The 15,416-nt window shown below is 39.3% G+C and overlaps 1 protein-coding gene across 1 annotated transcript in view; it reads left to right on the top strand.

Annotated features, from left to right (window-relative positions):
* The window catches only part of CPQ (carboxypeptidase Q), a 353,449-nt gene extending 340,072 nt beyond the window's left edge, over positions 1-13,377 (top strand). The window contains exon 7 of the mRNA XM_004580618.3: positions 12,904-13,377. Within this exon, the coding sequence (XP_004580675.2) occupies positions 12,904-13,067 (164 nt within the window). The 3' untranslated portion in view covers positions 13,068-13,377. The remainder of the gene's footprint in view (positions 1-12,903) is intronic.
* The last annotated feature ends 2,039 nt before the right edge of the window (positions 13,378-15,416 follow it).

Below are 15,416 nucleotides of genomic sequence, written 5' to 3'. Positions count from 1 at the left end.
CTGCTTGCCTGTGAGTGCACCCTTCATTCAACACCACAGCAACAGCTAATGTACGCACCAAAATTACAGAGCTGAATTTAAACTTTCAAAGCTTTCAAATGTCTTTCACAAACTTCTCGTAACACAAATTGCTTAACTTGTACACATGAAAACCCACTGATTACATGTGGGTGAAGATCAATATGCAGTAAGGGAAGGGCTAGGAGAATCTCTGTGTCCTTCCCTGCCGGTCCCGTCAAGAATTAGCAGGTATTCAGTTCTGTTCCAATGTCTTGTGCAGTGACATCTCCCTATGAAAACTGAAATACACTGTGAACAGTACAGGGCAGCTTGGGTACTTGTTACTGTATTCACTGTATCGGCTTCACTCAGCACCCAGCTGGAAAACGTTTTCTGTACGATGAGTGTTTACTCCCCCTCCCCAACCAAAAAAAAAAAAAAAAGCCTGATGAAAATAAGGAAGAAGAGGCTGAAAGAGGAGGAGGGGGGTGAAAAAATCCAAAGTACGGTCAAGGTGGAGTCATATGAAACAGATGCCATGATCCAACTCTTTCATCTTGAAGAATAAAAATAGGGGCTTCGAGTTTATTAAACTTACAGTTTTAAGTCCTCCAATTTGTGTTTAATCGATCATTGGGCCATCCTGATGGATATATGATCGCTACAATAATTGATTGAATATCTACTCCTCCTCACAAGATCTTGCAAGGCAGTGTCATTGGCCACATTTCACTACTGAGAAAACTAAAGTTGAACTGCCTGACATGATTCTTTCACAATTATCCAGTAATTCAATAGAGGAGTTTCGTTTTTAACTCAGGCCAGTCTGTCTCCAAACTCCATATTGTCTTAGCTATTTCTGCTTGCATAGCTCCTGCTTCTCCTTGGCCAACATTCTGAAAAAGAAGCATCCCCATCCAGAAATACAAACCACCCTTGGAAATAATTTCCCAGCAGGAAACTGCCCCAGTAACACTGTAGTCTGTTCCTAAGGCTGAGCAGGCTCTAAGCAGGCTCCTCTTTCACCAGCTCTCAAAGCACATAGGTTCCCCATTCAGTTGCCTGTTCGGAGCTCATGAGCTGTCCAAAGGTCCCATCAATGTATTTCTAGGAATAGTTAACATTTTCTGCACCATTGCCCTACCACGTCAGGCATGCTGAGAAATCCAGAGGCAGGACCTCCCTCAGTGCCAGATCACTAACTGATCAGTAACTCTCACTGACAAAAATGTCTCCTTGGGATTGCAGAGCCGACGCTCAAAGGAAGTCACCAGACCCACCCTCACACTCCTGTGGTTGTCATCGTTCTCACTGGTGACATCAGAGTTTCTGGAGAAGTTTTGTTGAGTGTTCATGGGAGCTTAGAGGAACTGAGTAAATACCTTCTTTAAGTTGCTGGTTGCAAGGGAGGACAGCCGAACATCCACCCCATCTGGCTGGTGGAATTCCTTCAGTCTGAGACATAAAGGGAATTTAGGAAGCCTGACTGAGGCGTACACAAGTACTTCTTGCTTCAGTTTGATCAAAATGGACCTTAGGCCCTTTTCTGTTGACCACAGAACATTGTCCTCCAGAAGCTTCAAAAGAGAGGAGAGCAGCCTCAATAGGCCCTATTTTGTTTACTGGAATTAAATGTACTTCACAGCTTCCTTACCCGACAATTCCAGTGCACCCATCATCTGCCTTCTGTGACTTCCATTCTTGGAACTTGTTGACTCTGTCCTTTATTTCTGCATTAATTTAACAGGCATCTGAAGCTCTCTGAAGTTCAAAGAGCTTGTGCTCCCCACCAAATTAAACTAATCTTGAAATATCATATTTTCTGTTAGAATGCAGCCAGCTGCCAGCGAAGTAAACACTCAGATTTGTCTCTCCTGGGTGAATCGTGGGCTTGTGGCCTAAAACAAAAGCTCTTGAATTTAAAGTGAACTTCTGGCCTTTCTACTTGTACTTGTGGTTGTCTCCACCTGCACAGCTTCCTGAGAATTTCAGAAACTTAAGATGTCATCTCGTCTTGATGCTTGTCACCTCTCTCTAAGATAACACTTCTTCCCCCAGCTATCTCCTCACTGGTGTGGCTGTTCACCCAATTCCTCTGCCCCAGTTTTCTAGAGCATCCCCCATGAGGTATAACTCTAGTCACCCCACCTTCTTGCCCAGTGGCCCTCCGTGATGAACTACCTTCAGCTAATGTTCAGCCTCACATTCAGAACTTTGAATCGTCAGTTGTCAGTTTTAAGTGTCAATCATTAGGCTAACTTGACCCCCACATCCAGCCAAGTGGAATTTTCATATATACTACTCACCTGAATATCTGTGCCCCATGTGGGTTAGTTGACATTGTAAGTGCTTGTGCTGAATATTCTTTTTTTTTTAAAACCACTCTGCATCATTCCTAAACTTTCTTTACTCTGCACTGTCCCACTGGAGGCAAACTCAGTAATGTACTTACTGAGTCATCCATGTTCTCTTGTTCGTGACAGAATTTGACCAAGAGGAGACCCAGTAAATTATGGAGAGGAGCCAAAATGATATGAGTACTTGCCCTTTAATGCAGACAACAACAGCCTCTCTCCTACTGCTCGAAGTGCAACAATAGTTGTTCTCCCTGGGTTCCAGTAATTGTGTGAGTTCTCGCTTTCTCCAGCCTTAACGCCTCTCTCTGAGTTTTATTAGGACTAGTGCAGTGGGCCAGCACACTGGGGCAAGTAACCTAAGCCTCCACTTGGGGTATCAGCATTCCATGTGGGCATTGGTTCAAGTCACAACTCCTCCACTTGCATTCCATCTCTTGCTTATGTCCTGGGAGAGCAGCAGAAGATAGCCAAAATCCTTCTGACCCTGCACCCACATGGGAGACCAAGAAGAAGCTCCTGGTTCCTGGCTCCTGGCTCCTGGCTCCTGGCTCCTGGCTCCTGGCTCCAGACCTTCCAGCCCTAGCTGGTGCAGTCATTTGGGGAATGCATCAGCAAGTGAAATCTCTCTCTCTCTCTCCTTCACTCTGTGTGTTTCCTTCTCTCTCTGTAACTCTGCCTTTAGGAATATATAGATGATCCAATTTTGCTCATAAGATTTGCTGTTTCGGGCCCAGCGGCGTGGCCTAGTGGCTAAAGTCCTCGCCTTGAACGCGCCGGGATCCCATATGGGCGCCGGTTCTAATCCCGGTAGCTCCACTTCCCATCCAGCTCCCTGCTTGTGGCCTGGGAAAACAGTCGAGGACGGCCCAATGCATTGGGACACTGCATCCACGTGGGAGACCTGGAAGAGGCTCCTGGCTCCTGGCTCCTGGCTTCGGATTGGTGCAGCACCGGCCGTTGTGCTCACTTGGGGAGTGAATCATCTGACGGAAGATCTTCCTCTCTGTCTCTCCTCCTCTCTGTATATCTGACTTTGTAATAAAAAATAAAATCTTTTTAAAAAAAAAAGATTTGCTGTTTCACTCTTACAGTCAGAAAATGGAGTTTCTTATTTGATGCTACTTTACAAACACGGGTGACAGAGTGAGTAGCAAAACAAAGGCTCTGCCTTCAGGGAGCTTATATGGGATTGCAAAAAATAAGAAAAATAAGCAATTATAATGAAGGATTGTGAAGTTTATAATGAGAAAATATTTAGTAATCAGATAGCAAGGAATCTGGCTTGGGGTCAGTATGATTGTGCAGTAAAATGCACTCTAGCGTTTTCACCCTTTGCTTGTAACTCTCATAGTGTATTTGACTGTTATTTCTGCTTATATTCACATTTGGTCTGCTGCTGATGCGCATCAACTGAGAACAAAGAAGAATTATTTGTGTTTGATTTACTGGGATTGCAATCCTTGAGACACAAAATGTAAGCCGCTTTGAAAATACATTCTGGGGTATCATATGATAATGGCTGCTTTTACAGCTTAAGTTACAAAGAATTTGTTAATTACACTTGATATTTATCAAGAATTGTCATTAGTGTACCAGAAGTTTGCAAGAGAGGGATTGGGTGTAGTTTCAAGGAGCAAGGGGGCAGGGGTGGGGCGGAGAGGGCTGACCTCACAAACAGCTACAAAGTCTAGTGAATTTCATTCCAGAAATTGCAGTTCAGCCAGTTCACAAGGTCAGCATGCACCCAGGTGGGTATGTACTGACGGCTCAGTTCAAAAGTTCAACTTAAAAGTTCAGTTGTTTAGCTCAGCTCAAATGTCAGTTTGTGGATGTGCCTGTGAGCTGTTTAACTGGGGCCTCTCAACTCCAGTGCAATTCCATTTTATCTTCCATGGCATACAGGGAGCAGAGACTGTCTTTTTCACCTTTATGTCTGCTTTAGCCATTGCCTAATGTTGTAGGGCCACAATACTTGTCTACTTGAATTGGATTGAACATTCACAACAGTTGTAGATCTCAGCTCTAGCTGACCCACTGAAATGTTCTATGTGAAAAACTCAACATTTTGAGCAATAGACTAATGAAAAACAGGTTTTACTACTGTATAAAGAATATTACTGCTGGGATAAGGGCCCCCAAACACAGTTAAAGGTTTTAATAGACATTGTCAGCTTAATGTACACTGTTTGGGATATTTGCCAATAGACATGGAAGACATCAATTGTCAGTGTTGATAGTTGAGCTTTGTCTATGTTTTGTTGACTTGAATAACTTGTACTGATTGAGTAACACCATAGTTATATAGAATATTAATAAGAAGAAATCCAGACTTCACTGAAGATCAAGAAAAAAAATTTTCATTTTTTTCTTCCTCTTAAAAAAAAAATCACAACCGTGCACCAAATGGTGATAAATACAGGCTTCCAGTATGTTGCAGGGCTAGGGAACGCAGGGAGCTTGGATAATGGGTATTTTTTAATGATGTTTACATAATTGATCAGGGTAGAAAGGGTCGAGGATAAGGGAAAGGAGTGAGAGCATTTTTTCCAAATTTTTCCTTTCTTCCTCCCGTATCTGTGGGAAGGCGTTTAACAAGGGGAAATGCCACACTCAGCCTGCCAAACGCCTCAGTACCCAGGGATGAGGAACAACCATCCAACATCATCCCAGGGTCCCTGATGTGGAGCACGCTCTGAGGGGTCTGCCTGAGTGGTTTTGATGGTTCTAAAATGCGGTCAAGCTCACTGATCCAAGGATGAGGAAATCCTTCCAAGGTCACTGGCTGACAGTCCACCTTGGAGCCTCCATTCACCAGTTATTTGCTGTCAACATCTGGCTGGAGTAGTTGACCAATTTGCTCTGCCCTCCTTCCTCTGCTGTGGTACCAGGTATCCTCTGCAATCCCCAGTGGACTACCATATCCTCCTGTGCATCTGGGCATGCCACCCACTGCTCTATCTTAGCCACTGAGGAAGCCCAGTTCTGATACATGCACTCTACAATCAGTCCACAGATCCTGCAATTCTCCCCATGGTTGGAGTTCTGAGACCAGCGGTCCAGTTGGGGTGAATACCCAAAGAAATGTCATCTGAAGTAATCCCAGATTTGACTCTTGAGTGTGTTTGCTAGAATGGGGTCTGGCTCAGTCCATCACCCCCATCTCCTTACACACACACTGGTAGTTGCAATTGCTAGGCCAGTTCTGTCTTCAGCCCCGTGACTTACATAAACATGAATGCTGCGGCCCAGCCACCCCAGCCTACTACACACTTGGCCTCACATACACCAGCAGGAGCTGCAGCCTAAGTTTTTAATCCGAATGGTTTTCGTTCCTCCAACTTATTTCTTTCCCTAGTAATCAACATTTTATGTTCAGAAGAAGTTTGCTTTACCTCCTGCATGTAAGGGAGAACATCCAGTATTTATCTTTAATGATGACACACTGTATACACATATTTTAATGTCACTTGTAGCTCATAGATATATGCAATGGTTGCTGATAATTATTTTAAGCTTGTGGGATGCATGTGTAGCAATATTAGGGGAAAGATTCAGATCTTACTGCCTATACTAGAGACAAAAATTAATACAAATTAATAAACTGAGCATTCAACTGAAGAAGTTAGAAAAGGAAATATAAATAAACCCAAGGAAGAACGAAAATCAAAATCTAAGAACAAACCAGTGATGCAAAAAATATATCAATAATAGAGAGTATTCAAAATTCCCAAGCTGTCATGTTATTTTTCCTCCAAGTGATTGTGAAAGTGACAAAGTTCTGGCCTGACTGAAAAGACAAAGAAGAAAATGACATCAGGAAGGAGCAGGAAGACATCACCACAGAGTGGAGACATCAGCAGAAATAAAAGCAGGATATCATTCAGAGCTTCATGTAGACTATTTTTACTAATCAGGCAAAAATTACAAATACTTGACAAAATATAATTCCAACATTAATTCAAAAACTGAAAACTGAATAATCACCTATCCTAGAAAAAATAAATAATTGCTCAAAATTGCTATCATAAAGAAAGCATCAGACTTGGGCAATTTTGAAAAAGAAAATCTACAAAATAACCAATAAATAAAAGACATAAAATTAACACATATTATTCAAGAATGTAGAAAGGAAGAGTATTTTATAAATCAGATAGATGGCTTGATAATAAAGTTACAAACAGAAAAGACAAATTTAAAAAACTTCTGTCATTTATGAAAGGATCACAAAGTATAATCTACCAAGGAAAGAAAATTAAAAGGTGTTCAAGAACTGAAGTGTGAAAATATAAGAACACTACAGAAGACAAACAGAAACATGTAAACACACAATTGTCCTTTTAAAAAATTGTTAGTATAAAAACAATAGACTGTCGTAGATTCTGTAAGCCCAGTTCAAAGTGGCCACACATTCCTGCTTTCCCTCAAATCTGTCCCTCCCTCTCTTCTCTATCAGTTTTCGAAGTCTTAATTTTAATGTATTTTATGTTCTCGTGCTAAATCTGCACTAATCAAAATATTGAATAAGAAAATTCTAGCTTTACTGGAGCATAAACATGGACTAAAAATTACAACCCATATTCCAAAGCAACAATTTCATTCATGTACATAGTTTTGTACTAAATATTAGTACTGCATATCAGAGAAAACATATGGTATTTGTCTTTATGAGTGGCTTATTACACTCAGCATAATGGATTCCAGTCACATTCACATTGCTGTCGAAGGGTCTTCATCCTTCTTTAGAGATGAGTAGTATTCTATAGGATGTGTGTGTATGTATGTATATATGTATATGTGTGCGTATAACAGTTCTTAATTCATTTCTTTATTCTTTCATCAGTTGGTGGACATCTGGGCTGATTTTATATTTTAGATACTGTGATTTTACCTGTAATAAACACGGAGATACAAATAACTCTCTCATATACTGATCTTATTTGTTTGGATAAGTTCGCAAGAATGTTAAGGTTGGTCATGTGGTAGATCTCTTTTTATATCTCTGAAGACTCTCTGTAAAATCTTCCATAATGAATGTACTGGCTTACATTCTAAACACTGAATTAGGGTAATTTTACTCCCATATTCTAATAAGTGGGGTTTTTTAAAATTTTTGTAGATAGCAATCATAATTGGGGTTAGGCTAAAAAGGAAACATTTTGGTTTTTGTTTGCATTTCCCTGGTGGCCAGCAATGCTGAGCATTTTGGGTGTCTCTGTTGGTCAGTTGTATTTCATCGTTTAAAAATTGTCTGATCTTGTCCTTGACCCATGTCTTAACTCTGAAGCATTCCTTTGGTTGTTGTTGAGTTTCCTCAGCTCTTTGTACATCCTGGATATTAATTTTATGTTAGTTCCATAATTTGCAAATATACTCTTCCATTCTTTGTCTGTTCACTTTGTTGATGCTCCATTTGCGGTGCACTAGCTTCTTAGCTTGATATAATCCAATTTTCTGTTTACCTTTATTGCTTGTGTTTCTGAGGTCTTTTCTGATAAGTCTTTAACTATGATTAGGTCTTGCAATGCTTCCCTAAAGGTTTAATCAAATACTTTGATGATATCAGGTCATAAATTTAAAGTTGAAAATTGTAAGGTAGGGATTTTATTTCATACTTCTGCAAATGTATATACAATTTTCTCAGCACCATTTCCTGAAGAGATTGTTATTTCGCCAAGGATTGATTTAGGGTCATTTGTCAAATGTTAGTTGTATAGATGGGTGGATTAATGTGGGGAGTTTCTATATTATTCTATTGATCTGCATGTATATTTTTGTGCAGGTACCAATATGTCTTGATTATAACTGTCTTGTAATGGGTCTTGAAGATTAATATTATAATGCCTTTGCTTTATTTCTGTTTTTTAAATATTGTTTTAGCTATTTGGAGTTTCTTTTGCTTCCATATGAATTTTAACATCATCTTTTGTAGGTCTGAGAAGAATGTTGTTGGTATGTTGATTGGGAATGCATTGAATCCATAAATTTCCTTGAATAGTGTGGATGTTTTGATGATATTAATTCTTCCAAACTATGAACAGGGAAGATTTTTCCATTTTTTTCTGTCTTCTATTTATTTAATGATAAAAATTTATATTGTAAATATCTTTCACATCCTTGGTTAAATTTATTCCAAGATATTTAGAATATTGTGAATGGAATTCGCAAGTTTTCTGAGCCAGGGCATTGTGTGAATATGCAAAGTCTTTTGATGTTTGTGTGTTGATTTTATATCCTGCCATTTAGCCAAATTCTCCTATGAGTTCTCCCAAAGATAGAATTATGTCACCTCCAACAGTAATAATTTGGCTTTCTCATTTCTAATTCATATGCCTTTGATTTCTTTTTCTTCCCCAGTGACTCTGGCTAAAACACCCAGAACTATACTGACTAGTAATACTGAAAGTTACCATCCTTGTCTGGTTGAGGATCTAGTGAGAATGCTTCCAGCTTTTCCATACTCAATACACTGCAGGTTATAAAGTTTTCATAAATTGCCTTGATGATGCTGAGAAATTATCCTTCCATACCCAATTCACCTAAGATTTTTATCATGAAAGATCTTATATTTTGTCAAATGCTTTCTTGATGTCTACTGAGATAATCATATGGTTTGTATTCTTCAGTTTGTTAATGTAATGTATCATATTTATTGAACTTCATGTGTTGAACCATCCCTGCATACCAGAAAAAATACCACTTGGCCCAGATGAATGATCTTTCTGATCTGTGATTGGATTTTTTAAAAAGATTTATTTCTTTTTATTGGAATGTCAGATTTACAGAGAGAAGGAGAGACAGAGAGGAAGATCTTCCATCCACTGGTTCACTCCCCAAGTGGCTGCAACTGCCAGGGCTGGACCGATCCGAAGCCAGGAGCCAGGAGCTTCTTCTGGGTCTCCCACACAGGTGCAGAGTCCCAAGGCTTTGGACTGTCCTTGACTGCTTTCCCAGGCCACAAGCAGGGAGCTGGAAGGGAGTAACCAGGATTAGAACCGCACCCATATGGGATCCCAGTGCATGCAAGACAAGGACTTTAGCCAATAAGCTACTGCACCAGTCCCATGGATTTAATTAGCTAGTGTTTTTTTTTTTTTTTTGAGGATTTTTACGTCTGTTTTCATCAGGGATAATAATGTATGGTTCTCTTTCTTTGTTTTATCTGTTACTGCCTTTGGAATTAAAGTTTTACTACCTTCTTAGAAGGAGTTTGGAAAGATTACCTCCTTTCAACTGCTTTGAATACTTTGAGAAGCATTGAAATTAGTTCTTGCAAAATGTGGTAAAATTCAGCAGTGAAGCTGCCTGGTCCTGAGACTTTCTTTTCTGGGAGGGGCTTTATTTCTGATTCAATCTCCATCTTGGTTATTTGTCTGAAAAAACCCAATGGTTAGGATAATCAAAAACATTCCTGGAGGAGAAGGATGAGAAGGTGAAGGAATCTGTGTTTCCAGATGCCAAGAATTAGAAAGCAATAGAAACTATGTTAGTTTGGTGTTGCCATAGGGACAGACAGATAGGCCTGGAGCAGAGTCAGCCCACCAAAACAGTCACGTACACAGAGACTGAACATATGGCAGAATTGATTATGCAAAGGAGTGGGGAAAGAGCGTGTAGTAGTTGACAAATATTTTAGGACAGCTGAAAAATAAAATGGAAACGTATCTCACTTCCTATTCAAAAAATCAATTCCCATTTTAGATGGGTTGAAACGGAAAGCAAGATGTTAACATTTTTAAAATAGAACATGAAACAATTCTTATGGTAATAGAATGATACAGTGAGAAAGACTCTTCATAAACAAGACATAAAAAATAAAATCGGCTGGCACTGTGGTAGAGCTAGCTCATCCCATATGAACACAGGTTCAATTCCAGCTGCTCTACTTCTGATCCAGCTCTCCACCATTGTGACTGGAAAAGCAATGAAGGGATGGCCCAAGGGTTTGGGCCCCTGCACCCTTCCTCTGGGAGACCCAGAGGAATCCCCTGGTTTCAGACTGGCCCAGCTCCAGCTGTACAGCCACTTCTGAAGTGAGCTAATGGATCAAAGATCTCTCTCCTCCCTTCTCTTTCCTCTCTCTCTGTAATTCTACATTCCAAATAAAAAAAATTCTAATCTTCTTTAAAAAGAAAAAGTATAAATCATAAAGGAAAAGCAGAAGTTGACTACATTGGGAGTAAAAACATGTATTCAACAAAACACATACCACATACAGCAAAAATGCAAGCCACGAAGTGGTGAGTTATATATACATATATATATACACACACACACATATGTAAGTACAAGCTTACTACCAACATATTAACTTGGAAAATATATAAAGAACTGCAAATCAATAAGAAACAAGCTAACTAACTGAAGAAAAAAAACAGAAAAGGGCATGAAAAAGCATTTTACAAAAGAGAATTGCAAATAACAAAAATTTCATATGTGAACACATATTCAGTCCCATTAATCTTAAAAATCAAAATGAGATAACATTTCACACTCACCAGTTTAGCAAAGGTTATTTTGAGAGGGAGAAGAGAACCAGAGGTCAGAACAGGGTGAGGACACATTAAAGCAGACACAGAAGGATTAACCGAGGAGAAGCCTGGGAAAGATGAGAGGACGGGCCCTGCAGAGGGCCACAGGGACACGGAAGGACAGGGGGAAGCAGCAGAGAGAGCAGCACCATACATGAGCGAACAGATACCCTGATGGCAATTGGAGCTCCCCAACGCCCAAGGAGAAGGGTGGAGCCCTTCCAGACGGAATAAGAAAGGAGACGGGGAGGCGAGGGGGAGAATCCCCATACCTACAAAACTGTATCATGGCAAATAATTTTTTTAATTAGAAGTTTTAAAAAGACAAAAAAAGAAGAAGGGAAATGTTCATACACTGAAACTGGAAAACAAACCTTTAAATTCTGTACTAAAGATAAACACCCCCCCCACTCTAAAATCTGACGTTTCTACCTCTGCGTTTGGACTCCAGACAGGATTGATAGCAGCATGTCATCAAGAAACCCAGAAATAGCCTGAATGCCTCCTATCAGAGAAGTGTAGAAATGATGACAATCAGATAAAATGCAGCAATAAAAATGGCAATACTAGAGCCGTACATGACAATATAACATAAATACTGCATATATTTGAGTGGAAAAAACAAGTTGCAAATACTTATCTGCAGTACTTGGTTCACATGTTGTCAGTGAATAGCTGTGCATAGATTTATTTTGTAAAACTAAAAGAAAAAGATGTACAGCTCCTTGGGAAGGATGAAAGGGTATACAACAGGGAGAAGAAAATCAGAAATTACCCTTCATGGTTACTGGAAATATCTTTCTTTTTTAAAAAAGATTTATTTATTTTTATTACAACATCAGATGTGCAGAGAGGAGGAGAGATAGAGAGGAAGATCTTCCATCCGATGATTCACTCCCCAAGTGAGCCACAACGGCCAGTGCTGCACCGATCCGAAGCCAGGAGCCAGGAGCCTCTTCCAGGTCTCCCACATGGGTGCAGGGTCCCAAGGCTTTGGGCCGTCCTTGACTGTTTTCCCAGGCCACCAGCAGGGAGCTGGATGAGAAGTGGAGCTGCCGGGATTAGAACCGGCACCCATATGGGATCCTGGCGCATTCAAGGAGAGGACCTTAGCTGCTAGGCCATGCCACAGAGCCCTGGAGTATCTTTCTTACACAAATTCTGGACATATGTGCACTTTTTCTATTACTCTTAACAAAAATTTATATCCTCTATAATCTTATGCGTATGTAGTGCATTTAATAATGAAGCAGTCAGCCGGACTGATTAGCTGGAGGCTAGGGTAATGCAACTGGAATCTACAACATGTGCCTAGTAGAAGTTCAAGAAGGATTAAGAGACAGTAAAGTTTCCCTGAGGCTGTGATTGGCAGCTCAAACAAGTGAGAAGTGAGAAAAAGCTTTTAAATGGGGTAGAGAATCCTGCTGATGCCCTTGGAGGTGGTTGGGGATTCCATGACTGTGAGAAGTCAGTGATATGAAAAGCAAAACTTGAATAAAGGAGTACTGAACTTTTGTATCCAGGGACATACACCTTTTGCACTCTTGCAGATAACACAGAAGATTCTGAATATGTGGACACATTTCAGTCACACAGGGTTTACTTTTTCTGATGCAGCATAAATCCAGAAGTAGGCAGTGCAGAGTTTTATTAACGGCATGCAATAGTTTCTAAATGTAGGCTCCTTTTGCCTCCCCACTATGCCATTTTTAGCATGTGTGCTTTCTGCCCCCAAAAGCTCTGAACTTCTCATCCACTTCCAACATGGCATTAGGCACATTTTCTCAGCTCTTTGTCAGCAAACTGAAAGCTTTCCGAGAATTTCTGCAACCTCCCGCTCCTATTCTAGTCATCATAATGATGTCATGTCCAAGAGTTCATGGAACAGTAATCATTTTACCATTGTAAGGAATATCGCAGGACAGGCAAAAGTGAGCAGATAAGAGGAGCAGGTCTGTCTGTGCAATTATTCGTCAGTGTGTCTCAAAACACCACACTAAGTGATCTTTTCTCTGCAGGAGCTAGTCTGCAAGATGACTTACACAAGTATTTCTCCTTCCATCATTCTCACGGAGACACCATGACTGTCATGGATCCAAAGCAAATGAATGTTGCTGCTGCTGTCTGGGCGGTCGTCTCCTACGTCGTGGCTGACCTGGAAGAAATGCTACCCAGAAACTAGCCAGAAAGAGCAAGGAAGAAGGCACTCTCACTCCTGCCAGCGAGTAATCCTGACTCAGCAGCCCTTGGAGACCTCTCTTCACAGAACAGCTCCGTCTGATTCATCTGCAAAGCACAACCCTTCATCATTCTTCCTATTGTTGTCTTTCTTGATACTTTCAAATTCTCTATTTCTAGGATGAGGAATGCTCTTTAATGCCAGAAAGAATCAGTATATGCTAGGGATCACAGTGGAGACATTTGTTTAAACCACCTCTTGAAATTTGTGTTTCTAATTTGAAAATAAACAACCAATAAATATTTGAAAGATCTCTGGTTTCTTGCATGTTCACTTATAAGCATAAAATTAAATACAGTGACTCCAGCTTTGTGATTTTTGTTTTGAATGAAGAAGTAAAGGAAACACACAATTGTAGTAAAATCTTAATTAATTGTGTGGAAATATGTGGCTTTCTGATTTACACATCTTTGTAATTGCAAAAGTTTTTAATGAGATGACATTTTCAGATTTAATAGGGATGGCATATTCTCACTTGGGAAAAAGTATTAAGTACATATTGTTATCTGTTTAATCCAATTATCTTGCTAAAGATGAGTAATAGGATCTATCAGAAAGTAAATAATATCATTATTTTTCATTTACATTTTATAGGTATTACACATTTCCATTAACTTGAGGCTTATTCACAGTTTGCTGAAACTGAAGCCTAAAAGGATAAATATTTACAGTGACTTACAAAAACATTGATCCATTGACTGTAGAAACAATTTCTACTATTTTTCTTACACAATGTCCAGTATTCCCAGAGAAGTATCCCTTTTATAAATGATAATATTTTAAAAAGATAAATTTCAATACTATCCCACCATTTTCAGAATAAATAGATAATACCAGTTACGAAAATGGCTCAGTACTGTCCACACTCAGTACCATCCATGGTGCTCGCCACAGTTAACTGTGGATCTTGGGATTTGATCCCCTGAAGATAACGGGCAGGTGAGCCCCCATAGCACCGTAGTATTGTAGTTGAGCCACCACTGCACCGGAGTATTGTGTTTGAGCCGTGGAAAGGGTGGGGTGGCAGGGAATGTAGAAAGGAAGACAAATCTTTTTTGTAAATGATTGCTTAAGTGGAAAATTCAAATAATCGATAAAATAGCATGATTAAAGCAGAGGTTAGGAAACTTGATACAGAAAAGAAGTTAATATAATTTGGAGGCATTTCTATACAAATTAGGAAATGTAACTAAATATGCCATTGCATTAGTATCAAATAATATAAACAGTTGGCATAAGTATTGCAAAAGAAGTATGAAGTTAATTCACAAAGAAATTGTATAAGTTTTATTAAAATGCATTAAGTTAGACCTAAATAATTAGATAAATATGTCATGTTTGTGTTTTGGGTAACTCAATAGTAAAGATATTTATTCTCTCTAAGTTTTTCTATTTTATCAAGATAGAACTAAGTAATTAGATAAATATGCCATGTTTGTGTTTTGGAAAACTCAATGGTAAAGATATTCATTCTCTCCAAATTTATCTACAAAGATGATACAATCTCAACCAAAATTTCACAACAGAAATATCTGGGTATAAGTGCATCCCTACGGTTTGTTTAATGTACAAATGTGTTCACACACTGATTGGAAGACAAAAGATCAGCAATAGTCAACCATTTTCAATGTGATTGCCCCTCGGTTTTACTCTTTCAAGGCAAGACTACACTTCCTCGCCCCTTATAATTAGTTAATACTGTATATCTTTGACACACAAAAAAAACAGTATTAGATAAGATTTTTAGACCTAAATTCTGTTCAATGAGAACAACTTCTTCAGAGGATCTCAAGAATTTTACAGAAAAGCAGAAAAGTCCTACTTGTGAAGCAAATAAAATTCATGTTTCAACAGATTATACACATGTGGGTGGAAATTCTAAGGTACAATATATGACTTCATACATTCTCTTTCCTTTACCATTTGTGAATGGCAATTTTCTACATAATACCTGCTCAGTGAGCTTAGATTCAGGGTAATAACCAAGAATGATGACCTAATACCCATAAGGAACATAAAATATGAATTTAAAATAAATCTTTTAGTGCTAAACCACTAATAATTTTGTGGGGGTGTTGCTACCAGAGCATAATTTAACCTACTCTGATTTTTTGTCCTGTCTTAATACATCAAGGTGTATTAACAACCTTTAGTTTTGAAAGTGGCAAGGCATTAGCACAAGGATAAATGAATGGACCCATGGATCAGAACAGATTTCAGGGACCAGTATTGTGATACAGCAGTTTAAGCTACCACCTGCAACAGCAGCATTCACATGGGTGCTGGTTGGAG

Source organism: Ochotona princeps, chromosome 9 (assembly GCF_030435755.1).
Source record: "Ochotona princeps isolate mOchPri1 chromosome 9, mOchPri1.hap1, whole genome shotgun sequence".
In the NCBI taxonomy this organism is placed as follows: domain Eukaryota; kingdom Metazoa; phylum Chordata; class Mammalia; order Lagomorpha; family Ochotonidae; genus Ochotona; species Ochotona princeps.
This window is presented reverse-complemented; position numbering and strand designations above follow the sequence as displayed.